At 42.1% G+C, this 26,839-nt stretch overlaps 2 protein-coding genes across 2 annotated transcripts in view; both read right to left on the bottom strand.

The window, feature by feature from the left end:
* The window catches only part of LOC108719795, a 47,195-nt gene extending 23,865 nt beyond the window's left edge, over nucleotides 1-23,330 (bottom strand). Inside the window, exon 1 of the mRNA XM_041567321.1 lies at nucleotides 23,258-23,330. The gene's annotated coding sequence lies outside the window, so the exon portion shown is untranslated. The remainder of the gene's footprint in view (nucleotides 1-23,257) is intronic.
* ccdc12.S (coiled-coil domain containing 12 S homeolog) lies at nucleotides 16,364-23,336 on the bottom strand (the record flags this gene model as incomplete). The annotated part of the gene is given in 7 exon segments (NM_001113431.1): nucleotides 16,364-17,076; nucleotides 17,649-17,725; nucleotides 18,472-18,506; nucleotides 19,221-19,282; nucleotides 19,906-19,985; nucleotides 21,444-21,505; nucleotides 23,258-23,336. Coding segments are annotated over 7 exon segments (474 nt in total). The 3' UTR covers nucleotides 16,364-16,996.
* Nucleotides 23,337-26,839: the final 3,503 nt, after the last annotated feature.

Here is a 26,839-nt window from a genome sequence, read left to right as displayed (position 1 = left end):
ATTGGGGGACACAGGCACCATGGGGATGAAGATCCTGTTGCTTGGAGAAAGGACACTAAAAGGTTAAAGTGGCTCCTCCTCCTCCTGCTCTGGGCTTCATCCCCGCCTACCTCCTCAATCCTCAGTTTTCTTTTAGTGTCCTCAGAAGGAGGATGGACACTTCGTGGCTGGGAGCAATGGTACAGATTTATTCAGTATCATGCCACTACTGGGGTCAGTGTTTCTCTTCCAGAACCCCTCCAGCCAAAGACTTATGATCTGAAGATGCTCTATAGCCTTCCCGCTCTACGGAGGCTGCAGGCTGGGGAGCTCCCCCCACACTACCCTGGGCACTGGTTCCCGCTCTCCGGAGGCTGCACCAGTAGCCACGACAGAGGGTATACCTTTTATTGAGCATTCCTGGCTGGCACAAGGAGGTAAGTCAATTCCCTCCTCCCTCCCCCCATTACATGCTGCCTGTCAGCTCTGCAGAAAGAGATTTAGTTTCACTTTCACTGCAATTCTCTCACAGAGATTTTCCTAGGCATTTAGTTTCACTTTCACTGCTATTCTCTGACAAAGATTTCCCTAGGCCAGGGATGTCCAAAAGGTAGATGGGGATCTGACCTTTCGCTGGTCATCAGTAGATCTCAAGACACGGTCAACACACAGTTTGTCTAAATCACCCTTCTGTTTCATGCTTTTTATTTGATATTTATGTTAAGGTTACAATATACATATTCTCATGAATCAATATTAAGTAATATTTTCTATGGAACAGAATGCTAACAATGCTTTTTCTATTAGCCATCACTTTGGCTAGACTAGTTTCAGAACTAGCAGCTCTATCCTGTCGTCCACCATTTTTGATTTTTTACAAGGACAAGGCGGTGTTGAGACCTACCTTGGATTTCTTCCTAAGGAGTTCCATCTTAACCAGGACCTGGTGGTTCCTTCATTTTGTCCTGAACAAAAGACAAATTTGGAACTGTTACATACGTAGATGTGGTTCGTTCTCTCAGAACATACACCAGGGCTACCAAGAGTAAAAGGAAGCTAGACAACCTCTTTGTCTTACCAGAAGGACCACGGAAAAGCTTTAAGGCATCTAAGGCCACCAATGCAAGATGGATTAGGTCAACAATCTTGAAGGCCTATGAGGTACGAGGTAAGGCCACACCCTTCAAGGTTCAGCTCATTCTACTTCTTCACTCAGCACTTCTTGGGTGGTTCGTCTCCAGGCTTCAGCAGAACAGGTCTGTAGGGCTGCAGTGTGGTCATCCACACACACCTTTTCCAAATTCTACAAGGTGCATACATTCGCCTCAGCCGAAGCGAGCTTCGGGAGGAAAGTGTTGCAGGTGGTTATTCCCTGAACACTAGGGGTAAAAAGTCCCGCCCTCATGGGTAGCTTTGGGACGTCCCCATGGTGCCTGTGTCCCCCAATCTAGGCAAGAGAAAAATAGATTTTTGTACTTACCGTTAAATCCTTTTCTCTTGTCCTACATTGGGGGACACAGGCCTTCCCTCCCTGTATTAGTTCATGTTAATATTGATCAGTTAATATCTTATATAATTTTTGTTGTTCAAATACAAACAATTTCAAACAGCAGGTGGTTCATACCGTGCTTAGCTTGCATTGGGGAGGAGCTCCTTCTCTTCACATGGGCAATTGGTAGGGCTCATCATCTCTTCTTCGGTCAGAAAACTGAGGATTGAGGAGGTAGGCGGGGATGAAGCCCAGAGCAGGAGGAGGAGGAGCCACTTTAACCTTTTAGTGTCCTTTCTCCAAGCAACAGGATCTTCATCCCCATGGTGCCTGTGTCCCCCAATGTAGGACAAGAGAAAAGGATTTAACGGTAAGTACAAAATTTTTCCTTTATTCCTATAGAATTGACAGTGCGTGTGGTTCCAGCAGAGACAATCACCATCAAATGAAACAGGTGGGTCCTTGTCTGTTCCCCAACACAAGGCCCTGAAGTATAAAGTGAGGGAAGAAATCAGTTTATAATGAAGGTGCAGGTAAAGAAATACACAACTGGGTGCACAGTCTAAGGGGGTCATGTAATAAAAGGTGCAAAGTATGCTAGTGATCTAATAACCGATAGCAACCAATCAGCAGGCAGGATTTGCAGATTAGCCGTTTGAAACCATCTGGTTGCTATGGGTTACTAGACCTTTTATTATATTACATTATGAATGCCTTTGTGTGCAGGCAGTGGGGTGATAAATAAGGCAAAACACAAGACAAGGGTGTATGGGGTTGGCATGAGACTTGTGGGAGGATGTTATGGGGCCAGGGAAGGTATGACAAGGTGACAGTCAGAACAGCAGTGCTCACACAAATAACAGGGTAGAGGGACTGAAATTGTAAATAAATACATTCCATCAACCTTTCACTGCTGCAAATGAAACCAAATCACTGCCTCCTGCTGATACCAGTATGTTGGGCTATGGAATACTATCTGCACTGCTGGTTCTGACTCCTCATACAATGTAGCAGAAGCTGGCTGGTCAACAGAACTTGGACTTTGTCTTTATCCAGGGAGCTCAATAACTGGATTTAAACATTCGTTTGGCTGTTGTCTCTTGGATTTCTCTGTACGGCGCTGACTCTGAACTAGATCACAATGATCAATTTTGCAGAAATTCGAAAAAAAATGTGGTGGTTTCCAAAAAATGTTGGTGGTTATTGAGCTTCCTCAGTGCCTTCCATATGTTTACTTGATGCCTTCCATACGTTTACTCAATGCCTTCCATACATTTACTCAATGGCTTCCATACGTTTATTCAATGCCTTCCATACGTTTACATGCAATTTCCCTCCCCATCCCTAATTTGCATATGCATTTGTATATTTGCATATGCAAATTAGGTTTCGGTTCGGCCGGGCATAAGGATTAGGCCGAATCTGAATACTGCTGAAAAAGGCCGAATCCTGGATTCGGTGCATCCCTAATATATATATGGTGCTAAAGTCTTATTAAAGTGATTAATTGCTGTCTTACAGCTGGCACTTAGAATGCTATAACCCACTTTAGCAAGAACCAGCAGGAAGTGGGAAGTGCAACAGAAAATTGCTTCCCCAGCATGTAGAAGTCAATGGCAGATGTGCCTTTTACAATCTGAAGATGTTTCTTGCCATTGTGATCTGCACTGTTTTTCATATGATAATTCGAAAAAGACATGTTTTTTCGTGTCATCACACCTAAAAAGTTACCCGATTCCAGCATTAAATCAGAAAAAAAGTTGCATGATTCGAGCATTAAATAACAAAAAAGTCGCACGATTCCAGCATCAAATCAGAAAAAAAGTCATAAGATTCGATGCTCAGATTTTTTCAGGAGGATCCTGAATATGTGACAATACAAATAGAGGAGGATCCTGAATATGTGATAATACAAATAGAGGATGATGATGATAACAGTGGAAAACTTAAGGGGTGAGTTTGCTTAAATGTTAATAAATGCTTCCTGCTTTCATATACTTACAAAAATAAGCTTTATATACATTGAAACTGTAACACCAAAAAATAAAAACATGTTTTTAAACTTAAATTAAGCAATTATAATATGCTGCTGCTAAGCAGGTAAAAGTTATGTGTTTGTGTTAGAAAGACTACTATAGTTTATATAAACAAGCTGCTGTGTAGCCATGGGGGCAGCCATTCAAGCACAGGATACACAGTAGATAACAGATAAGTACTACTATAGTTTATATAAACAAGCTGCTGTGTAGCCATGGGGGCAGCCATTCAAGCACAGGATACACAGTAGATAACAGATAAGTACTACTATAGTTTATATAAACAAGCTGCTGTGTAGCCATGGGGGCAGCCATTCATACATAGTAACATAGTAACATAGTAAGTAAGGTTGAAAAAAGACACATGTCCATCGAGTTCAACCTTTTTTTTTTTTTTTTGTTTATTAACTACCTATCTGCCAGTTGATCCAGAGGAAGGCAAAAAACCCATCTGAAGCCTCTCCAATTTGCCTTAGAGGGGGAAAAATTCCTTCCTGACTCCAAAATGGCAATCGGACTAGTCCCTGGATCAACTTGGACTATGAGCTATCTCCCATATCCCTGTATTCCCTTACTTGCTAAACACCATCCAACCCCTTCTTAAAGCTATCTAATGTATCAGCCTGTACAACTGATTCAGGGAGAGAATTCCACATCTTCACAGCTCTCACTGTAACAAACCCCTTCCGAATATTTAGGTGGAACCTCTTTTCTTCTAATTGGAATGGGTGACCTTGTGTCAGCTGGAAAGACCTACTGTAAATAAATCATTAGAGAGATTATTATATGATCCCCTTATATATTTATACATAGTTATCATATCACCCCTTAAGCGCCTCTTCTCCAGAGTGAACATCCCCAATTTGGCCAGTCTTTCCTCATAGCTAAGATTTTCCCTTTACCAGCTTAGTTGCCCTTCTCTGTACCCTCTCTAATACAATAATGTCCTGTTTGAGTGATGGAGACCAAAACTGTAGGGCATATTCTAGATGGGGCCTTACCAGTGCTCTATACAGTGGGACCCCCTCCTCCCGTGACTCTCTGCCCCTTTTAATACAGCTCAAGACCTTATTTGCCCTTGATGCTGCTGACTGGCATTGCTTGCTACAGACAAGTTTATTATCTACAAGGACTCCAAGCTCCGTCTCCATTATGGATTTGCCTAGTGCAGTCCCATTAAGGGTATAAGTGGATATTGTTACATCCCAGGTGCAGGACTTTACATTTATCAACATTGAATCTCATTTGCCACTTAGCTGCCCAGATTGCCAGTTAGTCAAGATCCTGTTGCAAGTGCCACATCCTGGATGGAATTAATTGGGCTGATAGTTTTGTCTCATCTGCAAACACTGATACATTACTTACAACACCCTCCCCTAAGTCATTAATGAACAAGTTAAATAAAAGTGGACCCAATACTGAGCCCTGGGGACCCCACTAAGAACCTTACTCCAAGTAGAGAATGTCCCATTAACAACCACCCTCTGTACCCGATCCTGTAGCCAGTTTCCTATCCATGTGCAAACGACTTCATTAAGCCCAACAGACCTTAGTTTAGAAAGCAGTTGTTTGTGGGGCACAGTATCAAACGCTTTGGCAAAATCCAAATAGATCACATCTACTGCCCCCCCACTATCCAGAATCTTACTTACCTCATCATAAAATGCAATCAGATTCGTCTGACATGACCTATCCTTCATAAAGCCATGCTGATTGTTGCTCATAATGCCATTCATTAGGACAAAATTTTGTATGTGATCCCTTAACAAGCCTTCAAATAATTTGCCCACCACAGATGTCAAGTTACTGGCCTATAATTGCCAGGCTGAGATCGTAATCCCTTTTTAAATATTGGAATAACATCAGCTTTTCTCCAATCCATAGGCACCATACCAGATGACAGTGAATCTGAGAAAATCAGAAATAAGGGCTGGTCTAAAACTGAACTAAGCTCTCTTAGAACCCGGGGGTGTATGCCATCAGGCCCTGGAGCCTTGTTTACATTAATTTGTATTAAAGCTTTTTGAATCATATCCTGAGTCAGCCACTGACTAGATTGAGCTGAACCATTCGTGCAGTTATTAAGTGAGCCTGTGAACCCAGACTCCTCTATTGTATACACTGAAGAAAAGAACTGATTTAACACATTTGCCTTTTCTGTATCTGTTACAACCATACTGGTACCATTATTTAATGGAGCAACACTCTCAACCTGCATCTTTTTACTATTAATATATTTAAAAAACTTTTTAGGGTTAGTTTTCACCTCCACCGCAATTAACTCTTCATTTCTTTTCTTAGCCTTCCGGATTGCTGATTTACAACATTTATTACAGTGTTTATATTCATTAAATGCAGCTTCTGTCCCTACAGATTTGTAGTTTTTAAATGCCTTTCTCTTCTTTCCCATTAACATCTTTACCTCTGTATTAAGCCACACAGGATGATTCTTAGAGCTTCTACGTTTAGTCCTTAAGGGAATAAATTGAGAACAGTAATGATTTAATATCATTTTAAAGGACAACCATTTCTGTTCTGTGTTTTTAGCTGAAAACCTAATGCCCCAATCAATACTCTGTAGGGCAGCCCTCAAGGCACTAAAATTAGCTTTGGCAAAATTCAAGGCTTTTGTTGCCCCAGTATATTTTTGTTTTTTGCACCAGACATTAAAAGATATAACATTATGGTCACTATTACCCAGGGGTTCAATGACTTGCACATTTGCTATAAGTTCTGGGTCATTTGAGATCACTAAATCAAGAATAGCATTTTTTCTGGTTGGCTCCTCAACAACCTGTGCTAAAAAATTGTCGTGCAATAAGTTTATAAACTTGCTCCCCTTAACTGATCTAGCAGTACCGTTGCTCCAGTCAATATCTGGGTAATTAAAATCCCCCATTATCATTACTTTACCTAAACTAGCAGCCTTTTCTATTTGCATTAGGAGCTTTGTCTCTTCCTCCTCACTTACATTAGGGGGTCTATAGCGACTCCTACAATTAATTTGCTGGATTCTTTACAATTGGTGAAGAACTCCACCCATACGACTTCTGGCCCCTCATTTTCTAACATAACCTCCACCTTTATATGAGCTTTTAAATCCTGCCTAACATACAGACATACCCCTCCTCCTTTTCTATTGCCTCTGTCCCTCCGAAACAAAGTATAGCCACTGATATTTACTGCCCAGTCATGCGACTCATTCAGCCATGTTTCGGCCACACCAATCACATCATATTTTCCTTCCATCACCAGCAGCTCCAGCTCTCCCATTTTACCAGTCAGACTTCTTGCATTTGTAAACATACATTTAATACTGGCACCATATTGAACATATGACATGTGGTCCTCCCTATCCTTAACAGTATCCCTAGCCAAATCTCCTCCCCCATTTTCCCTTTCTTTGCCCACTATCTCATCTAACCTGTCTACCACTGAATCTTTTACTGAACCCTCCCCCCCCACACCTAGTTTAAAATCTCCTCCAACCCTCTAGCCATCTTCTCTCCCAAAACAGCTGCCCCATCATCATTGAGGTGCAGCCCATCCCTAGCCAAAGAGCCTGTAGCCGACTGAAAAATCAGCCCAGTTCTCCAAAAACCCAAAACCCTCCTCCCTACACCAATCTTTTAGCCACGCATTAATCTCCCTACGCTCCCGCTGTCTCCTTAGCGTTGCTCGTGGCTCAGGTAATATCTCTGAGAAAATTACCTTGGAAGTCCTCGCCCTCAGCTTTGAACCTAGTTTTTTAAAATCATTTTTGAGGACTTCACCACCTCCTCTAACTTTGTCATTGGTACCTATGTGTACCAAGACCGCTGGGTCTTCCCCAGCCCCTCCCAATAATCTGTCCACTCGTTCCACCACATGCCGAACCCTAGCACCAGGCAAGCAGCAGACTGTTCGGCATGTAGGGGCCTTGCGACAGATTACCCTATCCACCTTTCTAATAATTGAATCCCCTATAACTAGAACCTGCCTTTCCTTCCTTGCACTCCCCCCACCACCCGTATTAGAGCCACTGCCTCCCGGGATATCAAGCACAGGATAGACAGTAGATAACAGATAAGTACTACTATAGTTTATATAAACAAGCTGCTGTGTAGCCATGGGGGCAGCCATTCAAGCACAGGATACACAGTAGATAACAGATAAGTACTACTATAGTTTATATAAACAAGCTGCTGTGTAGCCATGGGGCAGCCATTCAAGCACAGGATACACAGTAGATAACAGATAAGTACTACTATAGTTTATATAAACAAGCTGCTGTGTAGCCATGGGGGCAGCCATTCAAGCACAGGATACACAGTAGATAACAGATAAGTACTACTATAGTTTATATAAACAAGCTGCTGTGTAGCCATGGGGGCAGCCATTCAAGCTAAAGGAGAAAAGACACAGGATACTAAGCAGATAACAGATAAGCTCTGCAATACAATACAATAGGATTCTACAGAGTGCATTTCTTATTTGCTGTGTAACCTTTGCTTTAAATGACGTCCCCCATGGCTACACAGCAGCTTGTTTATAGATCAACTGCAGTCGTCTCTCTAAAGCAAATACACATGTTGTACCAGTGCAGGGAAACAGTACATTGTATTTTAATTACTGTAAAAATCTTAACTTTTTTGATGTTACTGTTCCTTTAACATATACAATATGAACCCATTTATTAACACTACATTATTTGAATGGCCCGTAGTTTGCTGATAATAAATACTGATGTTATGACTAATAACCCCTGTCAATTATATATGATCAATAACTGGAGCCCACAGTAGGTCCACTTTAAGGAGCTTCTGGTTGGAGATCTATTACACTTACAGGAATAAATTGCAACTTATTATTTGGCACCAACAGCACCAGAATCTTTTCACATCTTTCTAATTTCTTTCACATCGCTCCCCCAAAATATTCTTTCAGCACATTTGTAAAGTTTGTACTGGGAAAACCCTGCGCTAAAGAAGCCCCGAGATGTCTTGTATCCTACAGTTCAACAAGGAGATTGGTGTCAGCTCAGTCACAAGTAATGATGTATTCACCAGTAACGTAACTAGAGGGGGGGCGGGCCCTGGTGCAAAACGTGCAGCCGGCCCCCGCCCCCTCCGTACGCGATTATCTTCCCAGAAATCTGCGGGGCGTGAGCTGCCGGGGGGACCTGAGGGGGTGCGGACCCTGGCCCAACTGCACCCCCTGCTCCCCCGGTAGTTCCGCCACTGGTATTAACTACGTCTCCTCCTCAGTCTGCACGGCTAGAAAGGAATGTAATAGAATAGTATAATATTGCTCATTTACTGCTCTGTGCACTCCGCTGTTACATACTCACTGAAGCAGTTGTTCAGCCGTCCACAAGTATCTCTCCCTGTGTTGGGCTGTAGCTCCATCACTTGCTCCGTTCCTCTGCACATTTACTGCTGTCGCTTTTCCTGCTTTCTCTGGTCTCTTTCTCACTACGGGTAGTCGTTGGGGTCAGACTTTCCTCCATTCTTGCCTCCGTGTATGACTCGGCTTCACCCAGGGAGCAGAGAGCTATTGGACAGCAAGGTCAAGTATCAGTTTTCTTGTCGTAGACATATTCTGCACTTACATTAGAATTCTCATTGTTCTGCCGAAGATTGATTCCTTGGGTTCAACGTTATACCAAAAACCCACACATGTCACATGGTTTTATCCCCTACTCCTGCAGCCGCCACAAAACTAATTGATAAATGATACAAGAAAGAATTGTTAGATAAAGGGATATATTTAGGGACTTTTATTCAATTTCATTATCACAGACACAATCTGCACTTACATTAGAGTTCTTAGTGTTCTGCCTAACGCGTTTCATGTAGAGAGGTACACTTCCGCAGAGGCTCCCTTGTCCCTTTGGCTCCCCTACTGTTATTTATATAGAGAATAATCACACATAAGGCAATACAAATACACATTATGTAATAAATACAACAAATAAAATAAGTAAGTAAAAAAAAGGGTAAAATATTCCTAAGTATTCCTAAAAATACAAATTATTTTTTATAAAAAAGAAGTAAATTCTAAATTTATATTTAACTTATAATATTTATATTTAAGGGTGTCATAGGTCCTAGTCCATAGATCCACTTCATCTCCTCTTGGGATATAGACCTCTTCCTAGCTCCTCCACTCCAATTAGGCTTATTATAACTAATGCCTATGAAAGATAATAAGCTGGGATCTCTATTGTGTATTTCACAAACGCTTATTCTTGGTAAAACCATTCATTAATGTCTTCCCCTCATCTAGTTTTTAGTTTCCTTGCTGTCCTTCCTACGTATTGTTACAAGGGCACATAAATATATAAAAAGGAAAAAACGTTATTAGGACATACTCTAGCCAGGCCATAGGTCTATGAGTAAGTGCCCATCTTTGGCATGAAACGCGTCAGGCTAGAGTATGTCCTAATAAAGTTTTTTAATTTGTATAATATTTTGGCTCCGTCTTCACTAACAGTAAGTCTTTCCCAATTTTTACCTTTTAAAATGATTTAACTATGTACAACCCTTGGACTGGTTGTACTTTGGGACATGACTACTGTGTATAATAATTCTTTATCCCCTTTGAATAAGACATCCGTGACTTTAATTAGACTTATAACGACAGTTAGGAAAGTGCAGGCAAACACCACAGTAACGTTTCTCATGAATATATAACAGCCTTTGTATTGCAGGGAATTAGTTCTTTGATAGTGGGTTTCCCTTCTTGATAGATGTAAAGGTCTCCACCATGTTTTTGGGGCGGGTGCTCGTCCTACTCGCTACACAAAGTCAAATACAAGAGTCCTCTGCCCATTATCAATATATTTAAGACAGAGACATTTTGTGCTACTGCTACTAAAAAATGCCTTACCCTTTAAACAAAACAGGGATTGTTTGTCCATATATTGCAATATATTTAAGATGAACAACTACGTCAAAGTCATCCCATATCTGGCCAGTCCTACACTTAATTTTCATCTGATTCATTAAGAATTCAATTGCTTTATTATACATTTTACACAGGGACTAAGTTTTACCTGCAACTTACTTGCTGCTTTTAAAGTAAAACTCCCAAACTTGGCTGCTCTTTTATTAGACACCAGTGGGATCACCTGACTATAGCTGGGAGGGGTGGGAGCTACAACATGGAGCTGGTCACTGCTCCTGTATAACTAAAACAAACAAGGGAAAGTTGTGCTCACCACTATTTTTTAAAACCATTAGGCGGGGGGGCAATGAGGCTGTGACCACAAAATACATATAGTCAACTACAAGAGTCCTCTGCACTCAACCCATTATCAATATATTTAAGACAGCGACATTTTGTGCTACTGCTACTGAAAAATGCCTTACCCTTTAAACAAAACAGGGATTGTTTGTCCATATATTGCAATATATTTAAGCTGAACAACTACGTCAAAGTCATCCCATATCTGGCCAGTCCTCGCTACACAATCTTTGCAATACATAAAACCAGGTTTACTTTAAAGCCAAACCTCAACTTGTCCCAGAGTTTTTAAATAACTTGAGACCAATTTCTGTTTTCTGTTATTTGACAGTCTATAGACAATCCTTGGTTGTTCTCCCACTATATCTTTCATGTCTTCATCCATTTTCAACACATGTCACTGTCTTTTCATTATCCCTTCCAGTTGCCTATGATCTGTATTATATTGGGTTAGAAACACAATCTCCTCTTTATCCTCTTTTTCCTTTTTGTAAAAGTTCCTCTTGTAGTAGCTGCTATTTTATCCCTAGTTTTATCTAACAATTCTTTTTGTAACCTGAGCAAACCCACAGCTTTAACCAGTGCACACTAACACTATATTATACATTCATTACTTTAAACCCCTTTCATTTTTTACTGTAACTGTTCCTTTAATTATACCAATGTTTTTTCCATGTTGATAGCAAGATGTACTCAACATACAAGGCATTTTATCACTGGCAACGTTTAAAAATATAATCCATAGTCTTTGGTATTTCTAAACTAAAATGAAAGTAAAATTAAATCAAACAAAAACAAATTCTATATTAATTGAACGTGGCATATAGCTGTAGAATAGCTGCTAAATACAATCACATACAATCACACAATAGAAAATCAACTCAATTATTCTTCTTAGAAACAGAATTGCTTCTACCGAAGTCTTAAATCGGATTTATTTTCAGTTTTTTTATTTACGGTTATTAGGAGTCGGAGTCGGTACATTTTTGGCGACTCTGACTCCAGATACACAATTGTAACAGTCCTCCAGCTCATGTTATAGACTTTCTTCAAAGGGCTACACACAAATTTATATGTTCACCTTCACATTAGTGATGCACCAAATCCACTATTTTATTCCACTAATATGCAAATTAGGGGTGGGAAGGGGAAACACTTTTTACTTCCTTGTTTTGTGACAAAAAGTCACGTGATTTCCCTCCCCTTCCCTAATTTGCATATGCAAATTTGGATTTGGTTCGGCCAGGCAGAAGGATTCGGCCAAATCCAAATCCTGCTGAAAAAGGCCGAATCCTGGATTCAGTGCACCCCTACTTCACATACCTACATCTCAAAATTACAAAGGTACCAGCACTCCCATTTTCTACAGATAAAACCACCTTTATTTTCACATATGGCAACTCCAGCAACATTTCAAGCCTCTCTGGCCCTTCCCTGACAAAGTCCACTTGACCCAAAGGAATATTGTTTAGGCATCTTCTGTGGTGGCTACTGGAGTACAGGATAAAATCATTGACATCTATGGGTTTTTTCTATAAGTTTGTAGCCAAGGAATCAGTCTTTGGCAGAGCACTGAGAAGTCGAATGTAAGTGCAGAGTTTGTCTGTGATCAGGAAATTGAATAATAGTCTCTAAATATATACGTGGCTTTAGCTCTCCTATTGCTCTTTGCTACTTGAGTGGAGCTGCGTTGTGCATGGAGGCAGGAACGGTGGAAAAGTCTGACCCCAACGACTACCCGTAGTGAGGAGGAGACCAGAGATAACAGGACAGGCCCCCCGGCAGTAAATGTGCAGAGGAACGGAGCAAGTGATGGAGCTACAGCCCAATACAGGGAGAGATACTTGTGGGCGGCTGAACAACTGCTTCAGTGAGTATGTAACAGCGCAGTGCACAGAGCAGTAAATGAGCAATATTATACTATTCTATTACATTCCTTTCTAGCCGTGCAGACTGAGGAGGAGACGTAGTGAAGTGAATACCAGTGGCGGAACTACCGGGGGAGCAGGGGGTGCAGTTGGGCCAGGGCCCGCACCCCCTCAGGGCCCCCCGGCAGCTCACGCCCCGCCGATTTCTGGGAAGATAATTGCGTACGGAGGGGGCGGGGGCTCGGCTGCACATTTTGCACAAGGGCCCGCCCCCCTCTAGTTACGTTACTGGTGAATACATCATTACTTGTGACTGAGCTGACACCGATCTCCTCTTTGAACTGTAGGATACAAGACATCTCGGGGCTTCTTTAGGGCGGGGTTTTCCCAGTACAAACTGAACAAATGCGCTGAAAGAATATTAAGGGGTTAAGTGCTGTTCCTTCTCTTTATTATGGTATATCTTTTCAAAGGGAAAAATTCCTTCCTGACTCCAAGATGCAATGGGACCAGTCCCTGGATCAACTTGTACTATGAGCTCTCTCCCATATCCCTGTATTCCCTCACTTGCTAAACACCATCCAACCCCTTCTTATACCTATCTAATGTATCAGCCTGTACCACTGATTCACTTCCCAGCTCTCCCTGTAACACCCCTTTCCCTCCTCTAATCTCATTGGCTCCCTCCTGTCTGCTGGGAGGAGCTACTGGTGAATAAAGCATCCGACCCTTCCTTGTACCTATCTAATGTATCAGCCTGTACCCCTGATTCACTTCCCAGCTCTCCCTGTAACACCCCTTTCCCTCCTCTAATCTCATTGGCTCCCTCCTGTCTGCTGTGAGGAGCTACTGGTGAATAAAGCATCCGACCCTTCCTTGTACCTATCTAATGTATCAGCCTATACCCCTGATTCACTTCCCAGCTCTCCCTGTAACACCCCTTTCCCTCCTCTAATCTCATTGGCTCCCTCCTGTCTGCTGGGAGGAGCTACTGGTGAATTAAGCATCCAACCCTTCCTTATACCTATCTAATGTATCAGCCTGTACCACTGATTCACCTCCCAGCTCTCCCTGTAACACCCCTTTCCCTCCTCTAATCTCATTGGCTCCCTCCTGTCTGCTGGGAGGAGCTACTGGTGAATAAAGCATCCGACCCTTCCTTGTACCTATCTAATGTATCAGCCTGTACCACTGATTCAGGGAGACAATTCCACATCCTCAACTCTCACTGTAAAACTGTTGTGAAATAAATATGTTTCATTATGTTAATCTATTTTAATAATAAAAATATAAATGTATTTATTTATCTTGTTTGTTGGATTTTCTCATGTTTAAGAGAACAGAACTAGTAGCTGTACTGATAAGTATCTCGTTATTCCAAACAAGTGAACATCAGTTTATAACCAAACCAGGGGCGGAACTACCGGGGGAGCAGGGGGTGCGAGCGGGCCAGGGTCCGCACCCCCTCAGGGCCCCCCGGCAGTCCGCATGTTCGGCGGCCAGTTCCGGGTTTACGGAGGGGGCGGGGGCCCGGCTGCGCATCCTGCGCCAGGGCCCGCCCCCCTCTAGTTCCGTTTTTGAACCAAACAAGGAAGCAGCTGCCCATGTGATATTCCCAAAAACAAACAGATTGTTGGGAAATCCCTTTCTAATAGGGGGGCTGTACTTGTTACCACATATGATTCAGGCTTTTGGGTGACCACTTAAAATACCCCTTGATCTAATCTGAATGTTTCCCCCAACTTTACTGGCAGACACAGTTCTTATTTAGTTCACTTGAAATTACACGCACACATACAAGGTGGCAGTTGTGGCCAACATGGGAGTCAAATTCAAAAAATGGAAGGAAATTTCAAAAACCATAAATTGTGAATTTTCGCCTTAATCTAAGAATAGATGTAGTAGAGCCGTGGGCTTGACTGGAAGCAGAAGAGGTTCCACCTAATGTGCAATATTTCTGTGGGAAACGGATCATTTGCCAGATGAGAGGCTCCTAAACAGACTTTGATGTCAGGACCAGTATGTTCTAGTCGCCCCATTGTACCCTAACAACAGTCATTTTATTTTGGGTACATGTTGCTATTTGTATAGCGTTTGCTGCTAACCTTACATAAGAACTGTTTAGAACAAATGGCCTATATACATGTTATGTTCATTACATACAATGCATTCTGATGATGAGGAACATTAAGGGGCCGATTCACTAACTTCGAGTGAAGGATTCAAAGTAAAAAAAAATCGAAGTTTTTTTTGGGCTACTTCGACCTTCGACTACGACTTCGAATCGAAGGATTCGAACTAAAAATCGTTCGACTATTCGACCCCCTAGTTTGCCATCTAAAAGCTACCGAAGTCAATGTTAGCCTATGGGGAAGGTCCCCATAGGCTTGGCTAACTTTTTTTGATCGAAGGATATTCCTTCGATCGTTGGATTTAAATCCTTCGAATCGTTCGATTCGAAGGATTTAATCGTTCGATCGAAGGAATAATCCTTCGATCGTACGATTGCACTATTTGCGCTAAATCCTTCGACTTCGATATTCGGAGGATTTCAATTCCCAGTCGAATATCGAGGGTTAATTAACCCCTTCGAATTAGGGCTTATTCACGATCATAAGGTAGAGCACTAGGTGGAGAAATGATCTCAGAATTGAAGTGGCCGATGATGAAATGGATTATGCCTATGTGTGCTCCCCTATATATATAACAAACATCAGTATACAACAAGCATTAGTAGAGCCTTTTGCTGCTATACAGAGTGAGGAGTAATGGATTCCTATTCCCGTGAGCAGATAAGGGAGGTGTCTGTTGCTATGGGATACTAGACGTAGTGCAGACCTTTCTACATCTATTCCATTATCCAAATAGATTGTGAGTGCTTGTGTCATTATTATTATGACTGGATAATAGTAAAGACAAGATACAAAACCAATTGCTTGAAACAAGATGCAATTATGCTGATGCAGGAAAACACGGGCAATTCCACTTCCGTTTTGACATCAATTGGGTCTTTGAGGCAAATGGATTTTAGGGGCAGATTTATCACAATGTGAGATTAGAGCTCACCTAAAAAAAAAATCATTCAGTTTCTATTCATTCCGATGGGATTTATAGAATCATATTTGTTGATGCCACGACAAAATGAAAATGGTGCCTGCAATTTCATAGGCATTTGGTGTCCTCTGCACCGTGACACGGAGGCTTTTGGACTGACTTGCCCAATGTTGAGCAGCAAAAGCCTCACCTGGTTCATTCCAGGCTCCGAGCTGTGCACTGAGGTATGAGAGATACAGTGGCACAAGTATGGGCTCCGCTTCCTGGGCTCACCATCCACTTCTGAATTCTGCTGGGCACTGAGAACTCTATCCTGTGGGTAGGGTTGCCACCTGCCAGGGCCGGGGCCGGTATTACAAATTTACCGGCAATGTAGCTGCCGGTAATTTGTAAAACCATTTACAAAATCCCTTGCCTGCCGATGAAAACGTACATTTTCGTCGGCTTTGGGTGGTGGCCCCGCCCCTTTTGTGATGCTACACCCCCATGGCTCCACCCCTTTTGTGGGGCGCTTCATCTGCTCCGTCCCTTTTTGCGTCACGTCCCGCCCCATTCCATTCCAGCACATCGACTCAGGCACACATGTAAGTCTTACTGCTTGCCTCCGCTAAACTTTTCGTCATGTCTGGGGTCCAATATAAAGCTCCGCCAGTACCAGTAACATAAATGATAGGACACTCCGTAGGAAAGAGTGAAGTGACACAGGCTTGTTTGTTTTTAAAGGTTTATTTAAAAAAATGTAACAAATAGTAACATCTTACTTCCCCTTATAGAATGAACACATACAAAGCAACATATTGAAGTGAAAACAGATACAAATGGCTCCTCTCGGCTACGTGGGCTATTGAGTTTCCACATGACAGACCTACAGTGCAGCCTCGCATTGCTTATACCCAAACTTGCAACTTTGCTGCTGTTGTACAGGGACAGGACACTAGAATCATTCAATTCCAGACAGTTATGTACAGGGACATTGTGCCTCTCTATAGCTCTGATCCTCTTTACTCCTATTACTGGACTTCTCTCTTTCCCATGTCAGACACGGGGAGGAATTGTTCCTGGATATAAAGCTGGTTGGCAGATATTCCATGGCTTAATGCAACAGAGTAAATCAGTTTAATATACACTGTGTCTCGTTGCCCCAGAGATTGCTGCAATTGAAGCACACGCACCATTCCACCAGACACTCACCCAAGACCAAAATCCCTGCCTGACCATGGGAAAGAGAGCGGCCCTGGAGTGCTAAGAATCAGAGCTCAAGTACGGTTACTTGGATTCAGTGAAATCTTGTGCTTCAAATCAGGTGCTCGAGTGCTTTTTTTTTTTTCTACTACACAGAGAGTTTAGTCTGAATCTTCATCCTCTTGATTTGCGGATGCCACAGCTGTAGCCAATTCTTCTTCTTGTCCTTTTAACCGCTCCCCTGCAGAAAACAGAAGTCCGATAACTTCCTGCACAAGACCCGCCCCATAATAATAATAATCACAATATCCTGCAATGGGAACCCACCAGCAGCCAACAACCAGGCAATGCTTAGGGATGTTCTGATATTATATTTATACCAGACTATAGAGTGGAAGGCAGCAGACTCAGTAATTATACAGCTCAGGGTGCAAAGCCTCCATAGAACTCCATATGAATGGACACAAAGTAGTCATGTGCCTGGATGTTCAGTGCCTGTATAAGGCAGACACGGGTCAGATAGAGCCCCCAAGTACGCCCTATGTTTATGAAGCGAACAGGGAGGGTACATATTCATGGAGCCAGTAAAGCTCTTGGGAAACTGGGTAAAAAGCTGCAACTCTCAACAATGTGACAGCAGCCAGTGTAACCATTCCTGGGACCCAGTTGTAAAATCAAATTCTGATGTCCAAGTCACAAGTGTCCCAAATTGTACTAATTTGTCTGTCCCTGATGGGTGCCCCTAAACCCCACTGTACCCCACTAAAAGCTCCACCCTCACTGTGCGGGTCTGTTACTGAGGGATCAACTCACGGATCAACTCTGCAATGGCTCTCTGGGTCCTTTTCTCCAGCTTTTCCAGCTTCTTGGCTACATCTCTCTTTAGATCCCTGGGAATAAAAAGGAGAATGTCAACTCCAGGCAGATTCACTCCCCAGATTATCCCCTAGAGGCAGCAGGAGGCCCACACTGTCTATGCTGGAATACACAATCCAGAATATTAATGAATTTCTTTTAATATTGATTGCACCATTAAAGGGGTCGTTCACCTTTAACTTAACTGTTAGTATGATGTAGAGAGTGATATTTTGAGTCAATTTTCAATTGGTTTTCATGTTTTAATATTTGTGTTTTTTGAGTTATTTAGCTTTTATTCAGCAGCTCTCCCATTTGCAATTTCAGCAATCTGGTTGCTAGGGCCCTAATTCCCCTAGCAACCATGCACTGATTTGAATAAGAGACTGGAATATAAATAGGAGAGGCCTGAATAGAAAGAGGAGTAATAAAAAGTAGCAATAACAAAACATGTGCAGCCGTACATAGAAATTGTTTTTAGATGGGGTCCATGACTCCCAGTTAAATGCAGAAAAGAGTCAGAAGAAGAAGGCAAATAATTCAAAAACTATAAAAAAGAAAAAAATGACAGCTAATTGAAAAGTTGCTTAGAATCAGCCATTCTATAACATACTAAAAGTTTACTTTTTGAACCACCCCCATTTAAATTGGATGCAAATCAACACGATGTCCTGATGATAAATTTGATATTACTTTGGGATAGAGTGAAAGCTGCCATAGTGCTGCTGTATTTGGAATCAAGTAAATCCCATGCTGTAGATCAGGTGGAGCCGTTACTTACCAGTCTGGTTTCCTGGGAGCAAGATTGGCCAAGTCCTGTAGGAATAAAAGCAGTGATAGGTGAGACCCCCGAGCACCAAAGACCAGTCACCTCCCTAGTGGGAAAACTGAAGCCCTACTGACATTAATGAACGACAACAAAGTCACTACCTTTGTGTAGAGTTAAAGGCACAGCATGTTAGAAAATATGGCACTATACTTAGATTTCAGACTTTTGCAACACTGTAAAAAAAGTAACAATCATTGTTTAACAAATGCATAAAGGAAAGTGGTTTACAATCATGTTCTCTTTTATAAGGCAAGTTTTTATTATTGGGTTGACATGCCCTTTAAAGGATAAGTAAAGTCTGACCAGCAAGTAGTCAAGGAAGTTGTCAGGAGAAAGAAAGAGGCTGCTCTGATGTTCTTCTGCTTAGGAATAAAATTAGAAACCTTTCTCACATCTTTCCTAAGCAGAAGAACATCAGCCTCTTTCTTTCTCCTGACAACTTCCTTGACTACTTGCTGGTCAGACTGGTGTGAAACTGACCAGCAGGTGGCGCTGTTGTAACACAATTCATTCATATTAACAGTACATGTATCCCTTAATATCTTGGGGGAAAAAAGAAAATAAATAATGAATGTAAATTGCAAAAGTGCTTAGAATAGCACCCTCATCAATTTTACATTCACTTATTTTTAAAGTTTACTTTTCCTTTATGAGAGAAAAGAACAATTACTGCCTATGGACACAACAAGGAGAGTACTTACTACTTCCTCAATGATTGGCTCTGGTTTGGCTGCTTCCAGCTGTTCCTTCACCTTCTCTTCCACTAGAGGGCACAATAACACAGGGTTAATCATATAATGCTGTCACTACTGTATCATATGATGCTAAACAATGAGCTGGACTAACACTGGCCATAGACGCAAAGATTTGATTGTACGAATCTCTGTTTTGTATGATTTTCGGGAAGTGTGTGCAGAGTCCTGACATTTTTCGTGCCATGGCGAGCGGACAGGTTAAAAGATTTGTCGGCTGCAGATAATATCTCTGCGTGTATTGCCGATCTGACGATATCAGTGGGAGACTGTCAATAGCTTTGTCGGACATAACTATCGTACGATTACTGTCAGGGGGGCAGAAAATTGTCTGATTTCTTCTTTTACTACTTTATTTGATCTGAATGGTTAGTGACAGGTCGAGAGATGGTACAGAATGATCGTTCGTCTGATATGAAGGTAAATCTGTACGTCTATGTCCAACTTAAAGGGCAGATTACAGGACAAAGGGGTTGCACTCAAAACCAATGTTAACAAAGCACCTTCAGCCCGTAATTTGGTCACCAGGACAAACTATACAAAATGACTTGATTAATAAAAAAACAACACAGATAACAGTCCTTTAACAGGACACCCGACATGATGTATTTGATGTTATAGAAAAAGAACTCACCTGAGATTGGCTTGGCCTGGGGCACCTGCCGCTCCTTCAGAACATCGTCCTGGGGGGTGTAATTCCTCAGCTTCAGCTCCCTAAGGAAAGACAGGGGTAAGGATTTAATATTCCTGTGCCTGAGGTTATCATTGTCACATCATTAGAGCACACTGTAACACAACTGTAACACAACTGTAACAACTGTAACAACTGTAACACAAGTGCGGGGGGCTCATACTGTAGGGCCACATGGGGGGGACACACATGAAACACACCAAAGCCAACGACATGAATATCCTGCTGTGCCCGACACTTATCACAGGGAATAATAAACTGCTAGAGACCCATTTGCTACTATAACAGGACAGATCTCTTCTCACAGTACAGTGACTAGTGCTCGGCTTTCCTTCTTATACACACACAGGGCCGACCATCAGGGGGTACATTTGTACCGGGGGGCCCGGCTGTGCTGCATTTTTCGAATTAGCCGGGTCCCTATTGACATCGCCGAACCACGGAAGTCCCAAAGTTGTGACCCAAAACCCACGAAAAGACCCAAAGCCGTGAAAAGACCCAACGCCGCGGAAAGACCCAAAGCCGGGAAAAGACACAAAAAGACCCAAAGCCGCGAAAAGACCTAAATCCATGAAGTGACCCAACACCACAAAAAGACCCAAAGACACAAAAAAGACCCAAATCCACTTTTATGTGGTTCCTGAACACTAATGGCTTTTTATAACTTGTGGTGGGGGTGTTTTGTTTTTAGCACCATCTTTTTGGGATTTTTACTGTTGTGTGGGGTGAGAGGGATCTGGGGTGGAGATTGGAGGGCCCAGAAATGTTGTTGTATGGGGCCCCATGATTTCTGATGGTGACCCTGTACACCAGGGATCCCCAACCTTTTGAACCCGTGAGCAACATTCAGAAGAAAAAGGAGTTGGGGAGCAACACTAGAATGAAAAATGTTCCTGGAGTGCCAAATAAGGGATATGATTGGCCATTTAGTAGCCCCTATGTGGATTGTCAACCTACATTGAGACTGACAGTAAACCTGGTTTTTATACAACTAAAACTTGCCTCCAAGCCAGGAATTCAAAATTAATCATCTGCTTTGATGCCACTGGGAGCAACATCCAAGGGGTTGGAGAGCAACATGTTACTCACGGGCTACTGGTTGGGGAGCACTAGACACCATTCATTCTCCTCTGATCATCGAGATTATACAAGAGCGACACCCACCTGATGTTTGCCGAGGCAATTACTCGCTTCTTTGTACCAACGGAGAGCAAACAGTGTGTTAGTGGGAGAGCTGAATGGGGAGTCAGTGAAACATTCCCATCAGGCCGTGCAGAATCAGTTAGCCATGAGACTTATCCAAAACCAGATATGGAGCTGGTGTGACACCAGGGAAGGCTGAAGACTTATGGCCAATGGCACACACCAACATTTCTCTGTGCTTTTTTGACTCACTAAAGTGCAGGCCATAAACAAACCCAAAACCACTCTCTATTGGCTCATGGGAATGACTGGGAAATTACAGGTATAAATGTCATTACCTGTGCTGCTCTTCCTCTTCACCTGCGCGCACTTTACTCTCAGGTTCCCCTTCATCTTTCTGCTGCAGAGAGAATAACGGAGACGATGTTTCATGTCCAGAGAAGGATATAGTGGCTAAAGGTTGGACTGGATTGGTGGGAGCAATGTGGGCTGCACAATTCCATGATCAATATGTGTCCGTAGCTCTTGCGCTTCATAAACTCAACCCAACAACCCTGAGTAATTCTGCTAGTTATCTGTCTCACAGGTCTCTACCAGGGATTATGTAACTGTAACTTATAGATGAGCTCAAGCTCCTATGGGACAGAAAGTGACAGGACATTGTTGGGGTAAGACTGGAACTGCCCCCATCCCGGGGTACGAGAACCCCCTTTCCATTCAGTACTAAGAGCTCCGATTCTCTGCACTTTCGGCTCCTGGGCTGCTCACAACTCTGGGCCTCGCTAACAACCAGGGGGACCTGGATCCAATTCCCCATTGACCAGTTCCTAGAGGGGCAAATTCACCCCCATTGCTTCACCCAAAATGTTTTCCATGTCCTGTGCCCCACAGTGCTGAATTGTAATGAGACACAATAAGAAAGATGTGAGAAAGGTTTCAAATTCTTTTCCTAAGCAGAAGAACATCAGCCTCTTTCTTTCTCCTGACAACTTCCTTGACTACTTGCTGGTCAGACTGGTGGGAAACTGACCAGCAGGTGGCGCTGTTGTAACAATTAATTCATATTAACAGTACATGTATCCCTTAATATCTTGGAATTAAAAATAAATAATGAATGTAAATTACAAAAGTGCAAAGAATAGCCCCCTTATCAATTTTACATTCACTTATTTGAAAGTTTACTTATCCTTTAAATACTGGTGGAAAACTGCAGTGCCCCCAATAATGGCCAGACTCCCAACTATGGAAAATCTCTCTCTACCTATTCACCTCCTATTCTTCTTCAATTTCACTGCTGTATTTCTCCCATAGTCCTCGATCCAACACAAACCTTCCTTACTGTGTATTACAGCACATTCCCATAGCTCCCAACTCTGTCATTTCCCGCGGGACAATCCTGATATTGACAGCTCAGCCCACAGTCCCGGGTTTGTTACTGAAATGTCCCGACTTTCTCTTTGATCTCCTGCACTGACGCCAGAAAAAGATACAAAGTTTCTGAAACAATTAAAATAAGAGGCTTTTTGGCAAAGAGTCAATCTTTAGTTTCCCTCAGGTAAATGAACTACATCTCCCAGCAGCCTCTAACAGCCTAACCAGCTTGGGATTGCTTAGGGTTATAGTTTAACAACAGCAGAAGCTACAAATAGTTTGACAAGGGAACAGCCCAAAGAGTGTCGCCCCCTGAGCCCCTCCAACAGCACAAGAGCCCAGTACAGCCACAAAGAGCCCAGTACAGACCCACACACAGCCCAGTACAGACACACACACAGAGCCCAGTACAGACACACACACAGCCCAGTACAGACACACACACACACACACACAGCCCAGTACAGACACACACACAGAGCCCAGTACAGACCCACACACACAGCCCAGTACAGACCCACACACACAGCCCAGTACAGACACACACACAGCCCAGTACAGACACACACACAGCCCAGTACAGACACACAGAGCCCAGTACAGACCCACACACACAGCCCAGTACAGACCCACACACACAGCCCAGTACAGACACACACACAGCCCAGTACAGACACACACACAGCCCAGTACAGACACACAGAGCCATTCTGATATAACTCAGCATCTCTGGAATCCCCGTATCCCCAGGGCCAACATTACAGAACACGTCTCTTCTCACCCGCTTGTTCCGCAGCTCTTTCAGTCTCTCTTTCCTGCGCAAAGCTTCCACTTCCAATCTCCCCACGCTGCCCTCCATCTTCCCACAATGCTCTGCTGCTTGTCCTAGCAACAGCCAATCAGGAAGCGCTAGCGACCAGTAGGAACGCGCCACGTCACGACCTACCAGACCAACTAATCCACAGCCGATGGAACTGAGTGAGTAAAACCTCTGGACTACCTGCATTGCAAGGAGAAAGCAGTGGAGCGTAGAGCGCATCGATCTTTTCCTGTCAGATTGCTTTCTGAGGAGGATGATTGTTATTGGCACTGACTTTAGCCAAAATAAATGTAATATATGAATAAGTAACTGTACTGATGTGACTGTCAGCAGTAAGAATAAAAGTAAACTTTGCCACCTCAGGATCACGTTTTTATCAGCCTGTGCCAAATAACTTCAATTCTGTCTTTCAGTTTGTGCTCAAATCCGACTCCCAGCGACCCTCAGGCCTCAGCTTCTGTCTCTTTCATTCTGTCTTCTTGTTGGGTGTCAGATAATCATTGACTGATCCAATATGTCTTTTAGGGGAGCTCCATTTCCTATGTATTTAGGGTTGCCACCTTTTCCGGAAAAAAATACTGGCCTTCCTATATGTTAATCTTTTTTTATCTATTAAAGGGATCCTGTCATCGGAAAACATGTTTTTTTCAAAACACATCAGTTAATAGTGCTACTCCAGCAGAATTCTGCACTGAAATCCATTTCTCAAAAGAGCAAACAGATTTGTTTATATTCAATTTTGAAATCTGACATGGGGCTAGACATTTTGTCAATTTCCCAGCTGCCCCCAGTCATGTGACTTGTGCCTGACTTGGGGCAGCTGACATTGGAAACAATGGTATCCATGGAGCATCAGCAGCTGAAATATTTTTAAGCTGCCTAATTCCCAAATTGACAAGTATCCATAATATGTAGAAATTATTTGGGATCCGTAGACTATTGTGCATGTACCAATAACTGTATAAACTTGGGAGGGGATCTGTTATCTGGGAAATCTAAAATAAATTATAAAATAATTTCCTTTTTCTGTGTAATAATAAAACAGTCGCTTGTACTTGATCCCAACTAAGATATAATTAATCCTTATTGGAGGCAAAACCAGCCTATTGGCTTTATTTAATGTTTATATGATTTTTCTAGTAGTAGTAGGTATGAAAATTATGAAATAGATCCATTATCCAGAAAACCCCAGCATTCTGGATTACAAGTCCCATACCTGTACTTGTACACTAAGGTGAGAACCCAGACAATATTTAAAGCAAGGTACATTTAATTAACACAATTAACCCTTTCTCACAGCAATATATGCACCTGGCCATAATCTTCTTCACATTGTTCCACTGAATGTTTCATTTATATGAATATAATACACAAAAGCCATGAATATCCTGTAAATTATATCCTTATAAACGGTGAGTTCTGATGTCATCAGTTATAAACGGTGAGTTCTGATGTCATTTCTGTCACATGACTCATTGAAATTTGTGTATTATAATAAATAAAGTACCCCCAGTTGTAAAATATGAGGATATTAGAAGTTACCTCGGAGTTCCATGACCTGTATAAAAACACTCGGCCTTCGGCCTCGTGTTTTTATATGGTCATGAAACTCCTCGGTAACTTATAATATCCTTATATTTTACAAAAGGGGGTACTTTATTCACTATATATATTTCACCTATAGATGCCCTCCCAGTGAAGCCAAATAGATCTGTAATGTTGGGCTTTTATATGGGCCCCACACCTCTGACTGGGAAAATAACCAGGCTTGGAAAGAAAGAATCAGTGGGGAAGTGATGATGAGTAGCGATAACATTGCAACCGAAGCATTGAAGTGCCAGCTGCCTGGTTTCATTGGTGGAAGCTTTACTTATCGCTAGTGCTTGATGTACAGGGCAGGGGTTAATCATAGATCACACATAAATGCAGCCTCATCACAGGTCTGACGCCTTCATTCAGTCTAATGGTTGTCAAGACAAACAGGTTTGAGATGGAATCCATTGCCCCAAATATGCCCTGGGTACATGGTACCTCCCTACCCCTAAATCCAGCCCTGCGTTACGAATCAGCTCAGAGGCGATACCTGGTGTTTCCGTAAGGAATGTCTGTGGGCTCAGGGAACAGAGGCTGAATACTGGCACATACACTTTATATTTCACTGCAGTCATATTAAAGGGGATGTAAACCCATAAAAAACATTTAATGGAATTCTAAGCAACTTTCAAATATACAGTAATAGCAATGGGCAGACACTGCTCTCAATAGAACTTACATTTACACTTTATTACCATTGGGAACGTGTAAAGAGTCTTGGGAAGTTGCTTAGAAATGATCATTTATTTTATTAGACAACATTTTATATTCCCTATAAGTCAGTACAGGTATGAGATCCGTTATCTGGGAACCCGTGCTCTGAATTACAGGAATAGACTCCATTTTATCCAAATAACCCAGATTTTTAAAAATGATTTCCTTTTTCTGTGTAATAATAAAACATTAACTTGTACTTGATCCCAACTAAGATATAATGAATCCTTTATTGGAAACAAACCCAGCCTATTGGGTTTATTTAATATTTGCATTATTTTCAAGTAGACTTAGGGGCAGATTTATCAAGGGTCGAATTTCGAAGTACAAAAAACTTCGAAATTCGACCATCGAATTGAAAAACTTCGCATTCGAATATCGAATTCGACGTTTTTTCACTGAATTTGGCAATCGTACGATCAAATAAGAGTCAAACGATTTGAAAGATTTTAGCGTACAATCGAAGGATTTTTATTCGATGTGTGAAGACTTTAAAAAAGTTTGTAGAAGGTCCCCATAGGCGAACATAGCACTTTGGCAGGTTTAATTTAGAAAGTATTGAAGTTTGTTTAAAGAGACAGAACTTCAAATATTCAAACGATTTTTACTTTGAATCGAAGTCGAAGTAAATTCGAAATCGTAGTATCTTATTCGATGGTAGAAGTATCCAAAAAATTACTTTGAATTTTGAATTTTTTTACTTCAAAAATTCCCTCTAATTCACTTCGACCCTTGATAAATCTGCGCCTTAATGTATGAAGATCTAAATTACAGAAAGATCCATTATCCAGAAACCCCCAGGTCCCGAGCATTCTGGATAACAGGTCCCATACTTGTACCAAGGTCAGACAAGGGAAAGTCACCCGCATCACTTTGTGCCCTCCCTAATCTCTCCAAACATCTCCACCCAGCAAGAGGCAATAAGGGTCTTATCTTCATTATTAGCAAAACTATGATGATGATAACAGAGTAAAAATAGTGTCACTGGTTACCAGCTCCCAGTATATTATTCTGAACATGAAATACAAGAACAAAAGAAAGTCAGCAATCTGGTTGCTAGGGTTCAAATGACCCTAGCAACCATGCCTTGATTGGAATAAGAGACTGGAATATGAATAAGAGAGGGACTGAACAAAAAGAGAAGTAAAAAGAGTAGCACTAACAATACATTTGTAGCCTTGTTGAAAGCTGTAAAGGGCCAAAAGGCGAGTACAATTAGCTTATAATTAGCCATAC

Source organism: Xenopus laevis, chromosome 6S (genome assembly GCF_017654675.1).
Source record: "Xenopus laevis strain J_2021 chromosome 6S, Xenopus_laevis_v10.1, whole genome shotgun sequence".
NCBI classification, from domain to species: Eukaryota; Metazoa; Chordata; class Amphibia; order Anura; family Pipidae; genus Xenopus; species Xenopus laevis.
The sequence above is the reverse complement of the archived record's forward strand: the minus strand, read 5'-3'. Positions and strand labels throughout refer to the sequence as shown.